The sequence below is a fragment of the Myotis brandtii genome, unplaced genomic scaffold, assembly GCF_000412655.1.
Source record: "Myotis brandtii unplaced genomic scaffold, ASM41265v1 scaffold49, whole genome shotgun sequence".
Classification (NCBI taxonomy): domain Eukaryota; kingdom Metazoa; phylum Chordata; class Mammalia; order Chiroptera; family Vespertilionidae; genus Myotis; species Myotis brandtii.
Genome location: NW_005368707.1, coordinates 4,844,641 through 4,858,596, shown reverse-complemented (window position 1 = coordinate 4,858,596; position 13,956 = coordinate 4,844,641). Strand labels below are relative to the sequence as shown.

At 39.5% G+C, this 13,956-nt stretch overlaps 1 protein-coding gene across 5 annotated transcripts in view; it reads right to left on the bottom strand.

Annotated features, from left to right (window-relative positions):
- Positions 1 to 341: 341 nt before the first annotated feature.
- Positions 342 to 13,956, bottom strand: part of ANKRD26 (ankyrin repeat domain 26) — a 110,832-nt gene continuing 97,217 nt past the window's right edge. For 4 of the 5 annotated variants that reach the window (XM_014547989.1, XM_014547990.1, XM_014547991.1 and 1 more), the window contains 5 exons: positions 7,122 to 7,412; positions 5,996 to 6,210; positions 4,105 to 4,333; positions 1,597 to 1,642; positions 342 to 501 (listed from right to left, as the gene is read on the bottom strand). In XM_014547989.1, coding sequence (XP_014403475.1) covers positions 365 to 501; positions 1,597 to 1,642; positions 4,105 to 4,333; positions 5,996 to 6,210; positions 7,122 to 7,412 — 918 coding nt within the window. In that variant the 3' untranslated portion in view covers positions 342 to 364. Of the gene's footprint in view, positions 502 to 1,596; positions 1,643 to 4,104; positions 4,334 to 5,995; positions 6,211 to 7,121; positions 7,413 to 13,956 lie in introns of those variants that run through there. The other variant, XM_014547993.1, reaches the window with a different exon arrangement.

The following is a 13,956-nucleotide window of genomic DNA, read 5'->3' as shown; positions in this document are numbered from 1 at the left end:
TGTGCATGAATTTCATGCACTGGGCCTCTAGTATAGTGATAAAATTGAAAAATTCACAAAAGCTATCAATTATATAGCTAGAGTATGAATGACAACTTGTTCGTTTGGGTGTTGTTCAAAGAGCTGGCATTTCGATAGTTTGAGTATGTAAAACTCAACAGTGCTGGCTTTAACCTACAAAATTTGCTTAAAAGTTAATTAGATGCCAAGAAACAGAGTTTAAGATACTATATATATTTTCATCACACAAATGTGATTCAAAAATATTTTTCTTTAATAAAGATTTTACATGTCATGAGTTTAATGGAAAATAATAAAAATGTTTTATAAATAGTCCAGTTAATACATTTTTACTATTTATGTTTCAGATCATATAATTTTTCTTCAAAATCTGTACATATTCTCGTGATGTTTTCAAAAGTAAATCTTGATATGAATTTGACTGGTCAACTAATCCTACAGGATAAGCTCTATAGGATTCAGATTCAAATTCAGCAGCATCTGGAAAAAAAGAAAGAATTATATTCTTTACCTAAACTATAAATAAGTAAAAGTGTTAAGAAGAAGACAAACATCTATATATGACTATAGTACATAACATAAGATTTATTATGAAATATAATTTGCCCATGGTTGCACACTGAATTGGTTGATATTGTGGTTATCAAAGCTTTTAGTTTTCTTGTCCTTCATTCATTTATTCAACAACATGCACTAAGGTAGTATGACAAGCGCTGGAGTTACAAGACAAAGATGACAGAGTCAAACTGAAAAGACAGATAAGTAAGCAGTTTCCACTCAGAGTCACATGTACTGCAAAAAAACACAAACAGGACACCACTGGAGCACACAGAAGGGACATCTCAGTTTTGTGTCAATCTTGTTGGCTTTTTGGTGGAGGGATTGGTAAGTTCATACCTGAAGGACAAGGAAAAAGAATGCCAGAAAGCGAAATGCAGCAGATGCCAAGATTAGAGGTGAGGATGAGCACTGTAGAATTATAAATAGTCCAGTTTGCTAGATGCTAGAGCAAAGGGCAGAGTAGGGTAAGTAGCATCTAGAAATAAGACTGAATTATGTGGCAAGAACTAAATGGATTATGGTATTTTTACTCCATGCAAAGGAATCTGGAGATTTTCCTGAGGGTAAAAGGTAAAAAATGACAAAGTCAATGCCTGGAGATCTAAATGTCACCCCTCGGGTGATAGCTGTATGAACTGTAACTGCTTGACTAAGTATTACATCACTAGCGGAAACATGAGAAGTGGATGAAGCCCAGTTTTCTGACAGTTTCAGTGTGTATGTTGACAGTTCCATAGCGATGGCAGAGGAAAGGAAGGGGACAGCCAGAAATGAAAAGAGATACACGGACTTTTGAAATTTTTAAAAAGCTATGGAATGGGATGAATAAATGCAGAATAAGTGTATTCTTCCTTATGAATATTTATGCTTTCACATTTTTCATTCATTATGTATAAGAAAACATTTAATGCAGTACTATGTTACCCAAACATGGAAATAAATGCCACTTACTGTTTACAGTTTATTTCAGAAATCAATGCTACCCAATTCGATTAATAAATTTTGGCAACATACCTTCTTTTAGTTCTCTAGTTAGAGTTTTTTCAAAGTCCTGCTGCATCTGCAATAAGTCAAATATTATTTGTTGTATTTAAGTAAAACATGAGACATTATTATAGGAATGATAAACAGCCTATGAAAGGTATCCCTTAGAGACCAGACCTAACTTGGGGATTACATAAATAGAAAAATAATCACATAACTAAAATAAAATTCTTACTTATTATAATTTTAGATAATGGAAACATGTATGTGTAATGCTATTTAGATTAATCTGATAAAAATTATCATTAATATTGGTCTATTGCATAAACCTGATCTCACTGGTACAAAGAAGCTTAAACATGTCAAGCCATATTTTACACATAATGCATAACTTTAAAATTCTTAGTAAAACTGCCCTTTATAAAAATTTAATCAGAGACTTCCTGGCAAGATGGCAGCGTAGGTAAATGTAGTATTCGAATCCTCCCACAACCACATCAAAACTACAACTAAACTACAGAACAACCGTCATTCAGAACTGCCTGAAATCTATCTGAATGAAAGTTCTCCAACCAGGGATTTAAATAAGAAGCCACATTGAGACTGGTGGGAGGGGAGGACAGTGGAAACAGGTTGGTCCCACACCTACATGTGGAGGATAAAAACAAGCAGAGATATCTTGGCTACCGAGGTCCCCCTGAGGAGTGAGGGATCCCAGCCCCACACCAGGTACCCCAGCTCAGGGTTCAAGTGCCAGGAAGAGAAATCCCCATAACTTCTGGCTATAACAACCAGCAGGGATTGTGGCTGAGGAAGACTGAGGGCTGCTGGGAGTCCCAGGCAGTTCCTCTTAAAGGGACCATGCACAGACTTATGCTGGACTCACAGCCTCTGAGCTCTAGTGCTGTGGCAGCAGCTCCATATGAGGAAGAACTGAATTGTCTGGCATCAGGGCAAGAGCTGGAGACGCAGCTTTCTGCCAGATAAAACTGCTGGCAGAGGCCATTGTTCCTATTCTAAGACCCACCCCGCTCTCCCACTGGCACAGAGAGGGCAGGCAGGCATCATATATGAGGCTCCATCAACCAGGCTTGCACTGTTTGCATGCCCTGGCGATCCCCCGAGACCCCACCAAAACCAACATGTGGCACCACCCAAGCTGTTTCCAGAAAGGGAAGGGGGAAGGGAAAGGAAAATAGGGCAGTTCTATTCCCTAAGCAGAAAAGCCAGCAGTCTCAAGGCTTGGCAAGATAAAGTGCTTCTCATGTATTCTGGGAAGGCCACAACAAAGGAAAAAGGGACCTTGAGAATGAATCTGTAGCAAAATATTCAGCAAAGGAATTTTGAAACCTACAGACAGGAGGGTATATATTACCTCGGACCCCCACCCAACTCACTCTTCAGATTAGCTGAGAGCCCAGAGCCCTCTGCACTTCATAAGCCAGATGTATAGGCTTGTTTGCTTTGCTTCTTTAATAAAGGTGCATGTTTTAATTGCTTTAATAAATTGGTTTTACACAGTGCAGTCAAGGTCTCTCATATTAATTCATTTATATGAGAAGACAAGGATTGAGGTTGGGGACAGCCCTCTCCCACTGACTCAGGGCTGTCCAGTACACCTCTCTGGTGTCTGTGAGAGGTGCCTCTAACAAAACAAATTCTGGAGCTAAAGAAGTCAATAAATGAGATGAAGAATGGATATATTAATAACAATGACACACAATGAAAACTAGTTGCTATTTCAAGCCTCCCTGTCACTGCCATCTTAGTCATCAGTCATTCAAGGGCTAACAAGGTATACAGACATAGTGAACTTCATTTTAAAAATTCACAGATAAAAAATAAATGTAAAAAATTTTTAATTCAAATATTTCCTTAATTTAACTATATAGAAAATGTAAAACTGCTCAGTAACACATTTGATAAAAATTGAAATAAAAATGCTATAAGTAAAATAGCAATTAAGAATGTTTTCTCCCATTAAGATGATGGCAAAAATTCTCACTTAAAAACAGAAATTAATCCTTTTAATGTTACAAGTTTATTTAATTCATAAAAGGATTTATCTCAGTTTCATTTAAATAACTAACATCCATATATGGATAAGTGCTTGGATGTCAATCATTCACTTATGCTTAGGGGTGAAAAAACCAGGGTGCAGCAAAACTTTAAAATTGTTATGAACCATCACCAAACTAAAACCCATTAGAAAGTACGCTAAAGCATCTCCAAGATTGATCATTAGGCAATAATACTTAATTTCTAAAATAAAACTTTAATGCAGCTTTTCAAGAAATTTAAAATGTATCACTTTAGTCACATTTATTAATAAAGTTAACGATAGGTATTTCTTATAAATGACAGGTCCAGGGACTTAAAAAAGACTGTAAAATTTCTGTCTCCTTTCTATGTAAGCAAAATAATGAAGACCTTTACTTAGTGTGCATTAGTCAATTAAACAACTCAATTTCACCAAATTAAATGCAAGAATTGTATAAAAAATCTGAAACCCAAGGGAAAAAAGATAATGTAACGAACCTTGATCAAGTAAGTCTCTATGCTGTTATTTGAAATCCGTGGCCTTGAGGTAGGATTCACCATGTTTTCTCTTGGAAGAGAATGTCCATAGAGTACAAAACTATTATTAAAGTTTCCAACACCAGGTGTCTCCAGGACTGGCCTCGTATTAGGAACACTGAGTAAAGATCTGTTCTGCTGTTTCTGCAGGAGAAGTTCGGTGCTGACCTCTGCTAGCCTCTCATTAGTCCTGTGGAGATTGAAAACAAATGCTTAGTACTTACCTTTTCCCTAAGTGACTTACATTTTTTTAAGTTGCTACAATAGTAAATGGAATTTCCCATTAAACAGGATTTTAACACTGAAAATGTGTCAGAGCAGAACTACTATATGTAAGAATAGGTTCTAAATTGTTCTAAAGAAATACCTGTGTGGAATGGGGGTTCCTAACTAACAAGTAATCTAAAGTACAGAGGAGAGAGAAATGACTATTAGTGATGTAAATGGCTCATCAAATAATACTTGCTGCCTTTTGGAAGGGCTATACTCAGAGATTCTTGAAAATGCCCTTGGACACATTTAGTGAAGCAGTTTAGAGATTAAAAAAACACCTCTCTAAGATATTGTCAAGCATTTGCTTTCATCACCCTTGTACAATACACTCATTACCTTGGAGATTTTAAGCATTTTGCCAATGCATAATTTAGAACAACAACCTCTAAGGCACAACAAGATAGCTGAGTTCATTGGTTCCCAACCTGGGGCACACACCCCACAGGGGGACAATTCGAGAATGAATTATTAACAGTGAATTTTTTGCATTTCTTATGGTTCTAGCGACCCAATATACAGTATATAAATATACATTGACATATTTATGCATTTCAGTTCTCTATTTGTATGTTTTGAAACTTTATTTGCTATTTTTTATATCACTTCATATTATTATTTTTTAACAATTTTTTAGTGATTTCTTCTTCAATACTTCAATTGTCCTTTCGTTCTTTTTTTTTCTTTCATTGATGCCATATTCTTTGGAAGCTTGTTTAGACCAAGTTAATGGCCTTTTAGGCTTCCTCCACATGAATAAAAGTTCACTTTTTGAATAATAAGAATTATATGTCACAGGGGGTGGAGGGCATCAGGATTTTAGAGATGCTTAGGTGGGGCATAGCCAAAAAAAAGTTGGGAACCACTGGCCTAGCTGGTGATCAAAATGAATGAAAATAGCTCTGGAGGCAATCAGCATATAACATTGTTACCAAGGCATTAGAGGTGGGATCTGCCCTTTGTCTTCCACATCCCCCTCAGACAGACCACCTTATTACTTTTAGCCACTTTGTTAATTATACTGCCCTTCACCCCGATGTTAATCTTTCCCTATTTAACACATATATCTCTATGTAAGGATAGTTTTCTCAAGGTGCCCTTTAGTGATAATAACAAAGATCACAATCAAGAAAGTAAATTTGCCAAATGCCAGAATGTGTCCAATACTTAACCCTTTGGGTTTAAGTTATTAACTTCAAAAAAATAGTTAAACTCGTTAATATTTCTATTAGGGGAATTCTGACAATTTTATAATAACATTGCTGTCTAAATAATAAAACTTTCAAAGCACTTAGCTTAAAGACTAGTAGATCAGGTTAGCTACATGAAAATATTAAGGGGAAAAAACATAAAGGCAAATAAAAACAAAAATGAGGGAGAGACGCAAACTGTTCTGAACAAAGATTTGAAGGATAAGTTCATTTACTAACATCATTTTCCAAAATTATACTACTTAGTTTCCATGTTCTACTAATCTCATGAACCTGGTTCGATAAAAATTATGCTTTAGAAACTAATTAATGAGGTAAATTTATTTTCTCTGATTCTGCCTTTTGTCTTCCACACCTGTGTTTTGACTTACTTGTTTAGTGTATTTGCCAATGATTTTCTACCTTCTAATTCTTCTAGGTAGAGTTGCTTATATTTTTCCAAATCTATTTCTTTAGAATCTTGGGAAGTTTTCATTTTGAAGAGTTCATATTCCAGGTCTTTAATTCTGAGTTCCAACTGACTTCTTATTGAAGTATTATGATTCTCTCTTAACTGCTCTAGATTTTCTTGAGATGCTGCTTGTGTCTAAAGCAATAAGAAGGATATATTTTTAAAATAAGTATAATCTGAATAATTAAATTTGTTTCCTTTATTTTGAGTCAATGATTAAGGGAGCACCTTTAAACATGAAAAAAAGCTTAAGTTTAAAAAATTTAATATCAAAGTTAACAAAACTAAATCTACATTATAAAAATAAAGTCTGTCTTTTATTAGTACTCATACATTTGGATAATTCAAGACTAATAGAATCAATTTAAAATTTTAAAAATTGAACAATATAACTTAACTAGAGGCCCAGTGCACGAAATTCGTGCACTGGGGGGGGGGTGTCCCCCCTCAGCCTGGCCTGTGCCCTCTCTCAGTCCAGGACCCCTTAGCAGACATCCCTCTTGCAGTCTGGGACCCCTCGCTCCTTACCACTCGGCTCGCTGTTCCTTAGTGCTGCCGCAGAGGCAGGAGAGACTTCCGCCACTGCCGATGCACTCGCCAGCCATGAGCCTTGTTTCTGGCTGAGCAGCACTCCCCCTGTGGGAACACACTGACCACCAGGGGGTAGCTCCTGCATTGAGTATCTGCCCCCCAGTGATCAGTATGCATCATAGCAACCAGTCGTCCTGGTCGTTCTGCCATAACGGTCGCTTAGGCTTTTATTATATAGATAATGGTATAATTTTTAAATTACATTTTTTTCTTTTCTTCCTATTAGTCTTGTTTTACATTCATTGGTCTTAAAAATAAAATGATCCTTTAATAAAAACCATTCTGAAAGATTAATTTGGTGATAATGATGAAAATGTAAATATTGGAAGGAGAAACAAAAGCCACCTTCCTTCCAGAAACCTACAAAACAAACTGCTATTAAGGGAAGTAGGAAAATACATACAATGTAATTTACAGTGAAATGAATTAAAGCACATTAAGATCAATAAATTAACCTGTAAAAATAGATTGACTTCTTTTAATTTTTCTACTACATCCTGTCTTGCTCTTTCTTCAATCTTCCGTTTATACTGTTCTACTTCACCAAATTCTACCACATTCATTTCCAAAAGTCTATTGAGGTTTACTACTTCTTGTTTCCACTTCTTTTTTTCATTCTCTAGCTTTTCACATTTCTTTTGTATTGCTTTCATAGATAATAACTCCTGTTGAAGAAATTTATTTTTTTCATCCAGATGTATACACTTTGAAGATGCACTTTCCAGTTTTGCTGTAAGATCATCATTCTGCAAGAATAAAATAATATAGTTTGGTTATGAAGGTGTAGACTAAGAATAGTCTAACTCAACACCAGTATCAAATTTTGAAACAAATTCAGTTGCAATCAAATGTTATCTGTACTGTAGTAGAGTCTTAGAATGTGGAACTTTGAATTATTCAAGATTAAGACCAAAGTTAAAACCATCAGGAGTCACAAAAATATAATTACTGTCATCTTTGCCACACAATGTGTACACTTGATTTTATACTCTTTTTTCTATGGCTGTTTCATGTCTTTCCTCCACAAAATGACTAAAAGTCACCTCTTAGTAGAAAGCCTTTACCTCTTCCCCAATATTAATTCTCCATAGTTTTCAAAGACGTTTTAGGGATATCATATTGAGATATTTAGACCTGAATAAATAAATGCCTCCCCAAATAAGACTTTCAAAATAAGACTTTAATTAATGAATCTTATAAATATAGATTCTAATGTCATAGACTGAACTACCAATGTTTGATGCTAAGTTAAATTGTATTCCAAGAAGAAATGATTACCAGAGTTAAATAGAAATCACATTTGCCACTATAAAAGTTTAGTGAGATGAGCCATACATTTTTAAGAAAAATAACAACAAAAAGGCTTAGTTTAGTAGTGCTATCTTGAAATTGTTATTTTCCACAAAATAAGAGAACATACTAAACAACAACAACACAACAAAAACTTGCTGGAAATTCAATCCTGACTTTGGGAAAACTACTTTCTTTAGATATGATGATGATTTGGCCAGACAAGGTGAATGTTGTGGAGTTTCTAAAGACATCTACAAATTCTTTGGCACTTCTCCATGAAATAGGTGCTGGCCTTAGTACTAACGGTTTCTAGTGAATAGAATAGGGTGGCACTGCTGTGTGACTGCTATGTCTGGTGATACTCTCTCCCTCTAGGGAAGCTCACCCTGAGAACCCAGCAACCATCTTGTAAAGAACGAAGCAGCCCAGGCCACATAGCCAGTCCTCGTATAGGTATCCAGCTGAGACTGCCCCAGCGAACGACCCAGCAAGAAGCCTGCTGCACCTGATAGGTGAATGAACAAGCCTTAGGATGATTCCAGGTCCCAGTTTCAAGTCATCCCAGCTGATGGCAAGTCGAAAAGAAATGAGCTGGCCTTACTGAGCCTGGCCTCACTGCAGATTTGTGAACAAAATTAATGCTGTTTTTAAGCTACTAGCTTTGGAGGTGTTTTATTTAGCAGCAATCAATAACTGGCACAGATACTGACATTAAAAATAGAGTGTTAACACCAAAAGAGAAAAAAACACACACATGTGGGGGTACCTTTGAACAGGAGGCAGGTGGAACCTGAGATAATGTAGAGAAGCATGAGAATGAAAACCAAAGGGCCTCCAAGAAACAGTGAGTAGAGGCCAGAAGGCCCCTAAAGAGGCTGACAGCAAGGGCTTCTAGGCAAGTGAACAAAATGACACTGAAACAAGGATGACAGGGATTCTCACCATGAAGCAGCTGAAAGTGAAATTGATGAGAAAGATAAGCTAAAGAAAGACTATCCTATATAATAAAAGCCTAATATGCTAAGTGCCCCGAGTTCAGATGGCCATTAAACCAATCAAAGCACGATATGCTAAGGCCGCTCAACTGCTCGCTATGATGTGCACTGACCACCAGGGGACAGACTGTTGACCGATCGACGAGTAGCTATGACTGGCACTGATCACCAGGGGGCAGATGCTCCGACTGGTAGGTTAGCTTGCTGCTGGTGTCTGGCCGATCAGGACTGAGCGAGATGGGCCAGATACATCCTAGAGCCCTCCCATGGTCCCTCCCCGGCTGGCCAACTTCCCGCATCCCTCCCAGGCACCAATCGTGCACCAGTGAGTTCTCTCGGCCTGGCCTGCACCTTCTTGCAATCCGGGACCCCTTGGGGGATGTTAGAGAGCTGGTTTTGGCATGATCCCACAGGCCTAGCTGAGGGACCCCACTGGTGCACAAATTCGTGCACCGGGCCTCTAGTTAAATATAAAAGAACCAGGACTTACGGTTTCAAATATCCATTTTCCATTTATAGCTTCTCCCACATGTCCAATAGTCAAATAATTTTAAAATAAATAAATGGCTTCTGGGCTAACATCAAATCCAGGGTGCTTCCTGGAAAACAGTCTAAGGATGACTAAGCAAGACTATAAAACCCTTAAGATCTCAGAGAGATTTATGTGGTGCCTCACATTCCTCTAAGGATTTTCAGAAAGTAAGAATTTTAAAGGCATTGTCCTCCAGGAAGCCCAAGCTATCTGAAAACCATTTATGAAAGTGGCTTTTCTAATGGCATGAACCCAATAAAATTCACAGGAAACTCAAAGCTTCTAAGAGAACTGTAGTAGCAAAACCATGTTTGCAGGTTTGGACTAAAGGAGACCAAGATCATAAAGACCTGTGGGTGTTAGATGTTCTACAGGGAGGAAGCAGGCTAAGAAAAGAGCTGCAAGCACAGGTCACTTCTTATGAAAAGGACAGAACAAAGAGCTCAGAGGGAACAGCCACGGCCATGGAGAATCATTCCATGTTCAGAACTAAGTTTTCCTTTCCTCGGTGAGGAAACAGAGAAAATTATGAAATCATTTTAAATCTCAGTAGTAAAACAAATGCAGTGTTTTTTTGGCACCATTTAAATACAACTTCTCCTCTACCGTACTTCAAACTTGTCTGTATTGGAGGGTAAGACCACCTCATCTTTATGTTATACTGCAATACTTCTCCATAGCACACAAATTTGCTTTAAAATTTTGACATTTCAAATTGAGAGATTTCCAAAGAGGAAAGGTGACAGTCCGGATTTTAATCTTTTCCTCCCTAGGCAGTAAAATCTATCAATGAGTCTATGGATTAGGAGTTAAACATAGTGAAATAGATGACTAAGTCATATTAACATAAGAAACATTCAAACCTGTAAATAATTTTTGTAAATTTGTTTGAGCCAGGAAGCAGAATCTCAACGCATTGAGACAATGCTCCTGAGAAAGGTGGTTTTTCACCTATTTTCATAAATTACCATAAAAGGTAGAGACATAACTGGGTTACATGTAATCCATTGGTGATAGAATAGGGAGACAGGAGAAATCAAAGGATAGGGGGGACCTCTGGGATTGGGTAAAAAGTAAAATGATAGACACAAGCTTCTTTTACATAGGTGGGTACAGGATAGTTAAGTCAACAATTAACATGATAACAATAATCCTATATAATAAAGAACTAATATGCAAATGGTTATCATGCCATCATGGTCATCACACCGTCACACCGTAATGGCTCAGACACTCAACACTGGGGAGAGAGGGATGGGGACCAGCCAGGCTGTGGCCCAGGAGAGGGATAAGCCGCACGCCCCACGGTCCCCATGGTCCTGGGTGCCAGCGGCTGTGCCTGTGGCCCAGGAGAGGGACAAGCCACCTGCCAACAGTCCCGGGCACCAGTGGTTGTGCCTGCAGCCCAGGAGAGGAACAAGCCATCTGTCCACGGTCCCCTGTGGCTGTGGCCGGCCCGGGAGAAGCCAGCCCGGGTCCTGGGTGCCTGTGGCCACCCAGAGGGAGGGAAGCCCGGGTGCCTGCAACCAGCTGGAGGAGAGAATCCTGAGTCCCGGGTGTGGGGTGAGGCAGAGGCAGTTAGGGGCGATCAGGTCAGCAGGGAAGCAGTTAGGGGCAATCAGGCCAGTAGGGGAGCAGTTAGGGGTGATCAGGCAGGCAGGCAGAGGTGGTTAGGGGCAATCAGTCAGGACGGCAGAGGGATTAGGGACGATCAGGCAAGCAGGAAGGCGAGTAGTTAGGAGCCAGCGGTCCTGGATTGCAAGAGGCAGTTGGACATCCCCCGAGGGTGTGGGCCGGGCTGAAGGACTGCCTCCCCCTCTACACCCTGCCCCCCTGCACAAATTTCATGCACCAGGCCTCTAGTAATGAGATAATTTGTGGTCTCCACCCTGAGGGGTCCGAGAAAAGGGAAGTTACAAGTTACCCTGACATTCCAAAGATATGTTATTTAGATGCAAAAAGACATTAGGCTCAGTTAAGATCAAAATTGATCCTTGTCAGGGAAGATACGAGGCATGACTAAGATATGACTACCCACCATACCTGCTTTTAGTTAAAGTTTAATTTCAGACCATGCTTTGTGGTTACTTTAGGTCTCTGAGTTTGCAAGGCCACCATGCAGGCCTTTCCTGAGCTAGTCAGGTTAGCATGTGGCCCCTTTTCATCCAGTCAGCAGATCCTGTTACCAGGATTTAATGGAAATGGGAGTGAAGTGGGAGGCACTGGGTTAGAGATTAAACTTTTGTATGGAGAAAAAGGAGTAGATATTACCTTTGTAAGCCTACTTTTCCATCACATCACAGAGTCAGCAAAACATAAGCTGGCCACAGACTTTATCAAGAAGCAAAAAAAATCTTCACAAAAGTAGAGTTAAAAACATTCCACTACACTGACTTTTTATTATTACTAGAGGCCCGGTGCACAGATTTGTGCGTGGGGGGGGGGGGTCCCCTCAGCCGGGCCTGCACCCTCTTGCAATCCAGGACCACTTGGGGGAAGTCTGACTACCGGTTTAGTCTAGGCCTGCAGGGATTGGGCCTAAACCAGCAGTCAGACATCCCTGAGGGATGCAGCAGTGCACCAAGAAGCAGGCGGCCAGGGAGGAGCCTGAGCCCGCGTCGCACCGCTCACGCACATCCCATTCCACTGTGCCTGCCACCACAGCTTGGTAGCGCTGCCGTAGAGTTGGAAGAGGCTCCCGCCACCACTGCGCTCGCCAAACGTGAGCCCAGCTTCTGGATGACCAGGCACTCCCCAGGAATGCACTGACCACCAGGGGGCAGCTCCTGCATTGAACGTCTGCCCCCTGGTGGTCAGTGTGCATCATAGCAACTGGTCGACCAGTCGTTCCAGTCATAACAGTCGCTTAGCATCTTATATATATAGATACTAGAGGCCTGATGCACAAAATTCATGCAAGGGGCTGGGCCCCCACCACCACTGCAGCTGCCTTGGCCCCTGCCACCGCAGCAGCTGCCTCTGCCTCAGCTGTGGCACCGGGGGCCTCTGCTGCCTCTGCCTCGGCCCCCGCCTGCCGCTGTGGCTGGGGGCCTCTGCCTTGGCCCCTGCCATCGTGGCTTCATCCAGAAGGTCGTCCAGTCTAGTAAGCATATTACGCTTTTATTATTATAGATGAAATAACTGGTAATATGCAAAATGACTGGGAAGGAGTTTTCATAAAATTTGATTTGGTACTGGCATAAGGACAGACTTATAGATCAATGAATTAGAAGGGAGAATTCAAAAAATAACCCTCACATTATCACGTAGTGCTTTTCAACAAGGGTGCCAAACAAGTAAATCAGACATGAATAGTCTTTTTTTTTTAACAAATTGTACTGAAAAAACTGGATATTCACAAGCTAAATAATAAAATTAGACATCTAACTCATACTATACATAAAAATTGCCTCAAAATGTAAATGCTAAAACTACAAAACTCTTTGAAGGAAACATAGATGTGGATCTTCATAACTGGATTTGGATGTCTTTTTAGTTGTGAAACCAAAAGACAGAAATAGATTAACTGGACTTCAAAATCAAAAACTTCTGAGCTTTAATAGATACCAACAAGAAAGTGAAAAGGTGAACTACTGAATGGAAGGAATATTTGAAAATCCTTTATCTAATAAGGAATTTGTAACTAGGATATATAAAGAACTCTTACAATTCAATAATAAAAAATCCAATTAAAATCAGGCAAAGGAATTGAATAGACAGTTCTTCAAAGAAGATATATGAATGGGTAATAAGCACAAGAAAAGATGGTCAACATTATTAGCCACTGGAAAAGTACAAATCAAAACCCCAAAAAGATATCACTTCACACCCATCAGGATGGCTACAATCAAGACAGACAATGATAGTGTTGGCAAGAATGTGGAGGAATTGGAACTCCCATACACTGCATATGAAAATGTAAAATGGTGCAGCTACTTTGGAAAACAGTCTGGCTGTTCCACAAAAGGTTAAAAATATGAATCAGTAATTCCATTTATAAGTATATTCCTAAGAGAATGAAAATATATGTTCACATAAAAACTTGGGCATGGACCAGCCAGAGGAGCCACCACAACTGTGAACAGCACCCACCAGAGGAGCTGCTACCAACTGAGGAGCAGCTGCTACCACAACCACCCGAGAAGCAACCGCAGCGCGAGGAGCCACTGCCACCCAAAGAGCAGCCACTGAACAACTCAACATCTAGATATGGCGGTATGATCAAACATGGGTAGACAAAGAAACCCCCAAAGGAAAGAAAAGGAGGACTCACCAGAAAAGAAGCTAAGTGATACAGAGGCATGCAACATGACAGAAAAAGAATTCAGATTAAGGGTCCTCGAGTGCATAAACCGGATGGAGGAAAAAATCAACTACTTATGCAAGAAGCAAGAAGAAACAGATGAAAAAAAATCAATAAATTATGTAAGAACCAAGAAGAAATGAAGAGTGATATAGCTGCAATAAAAA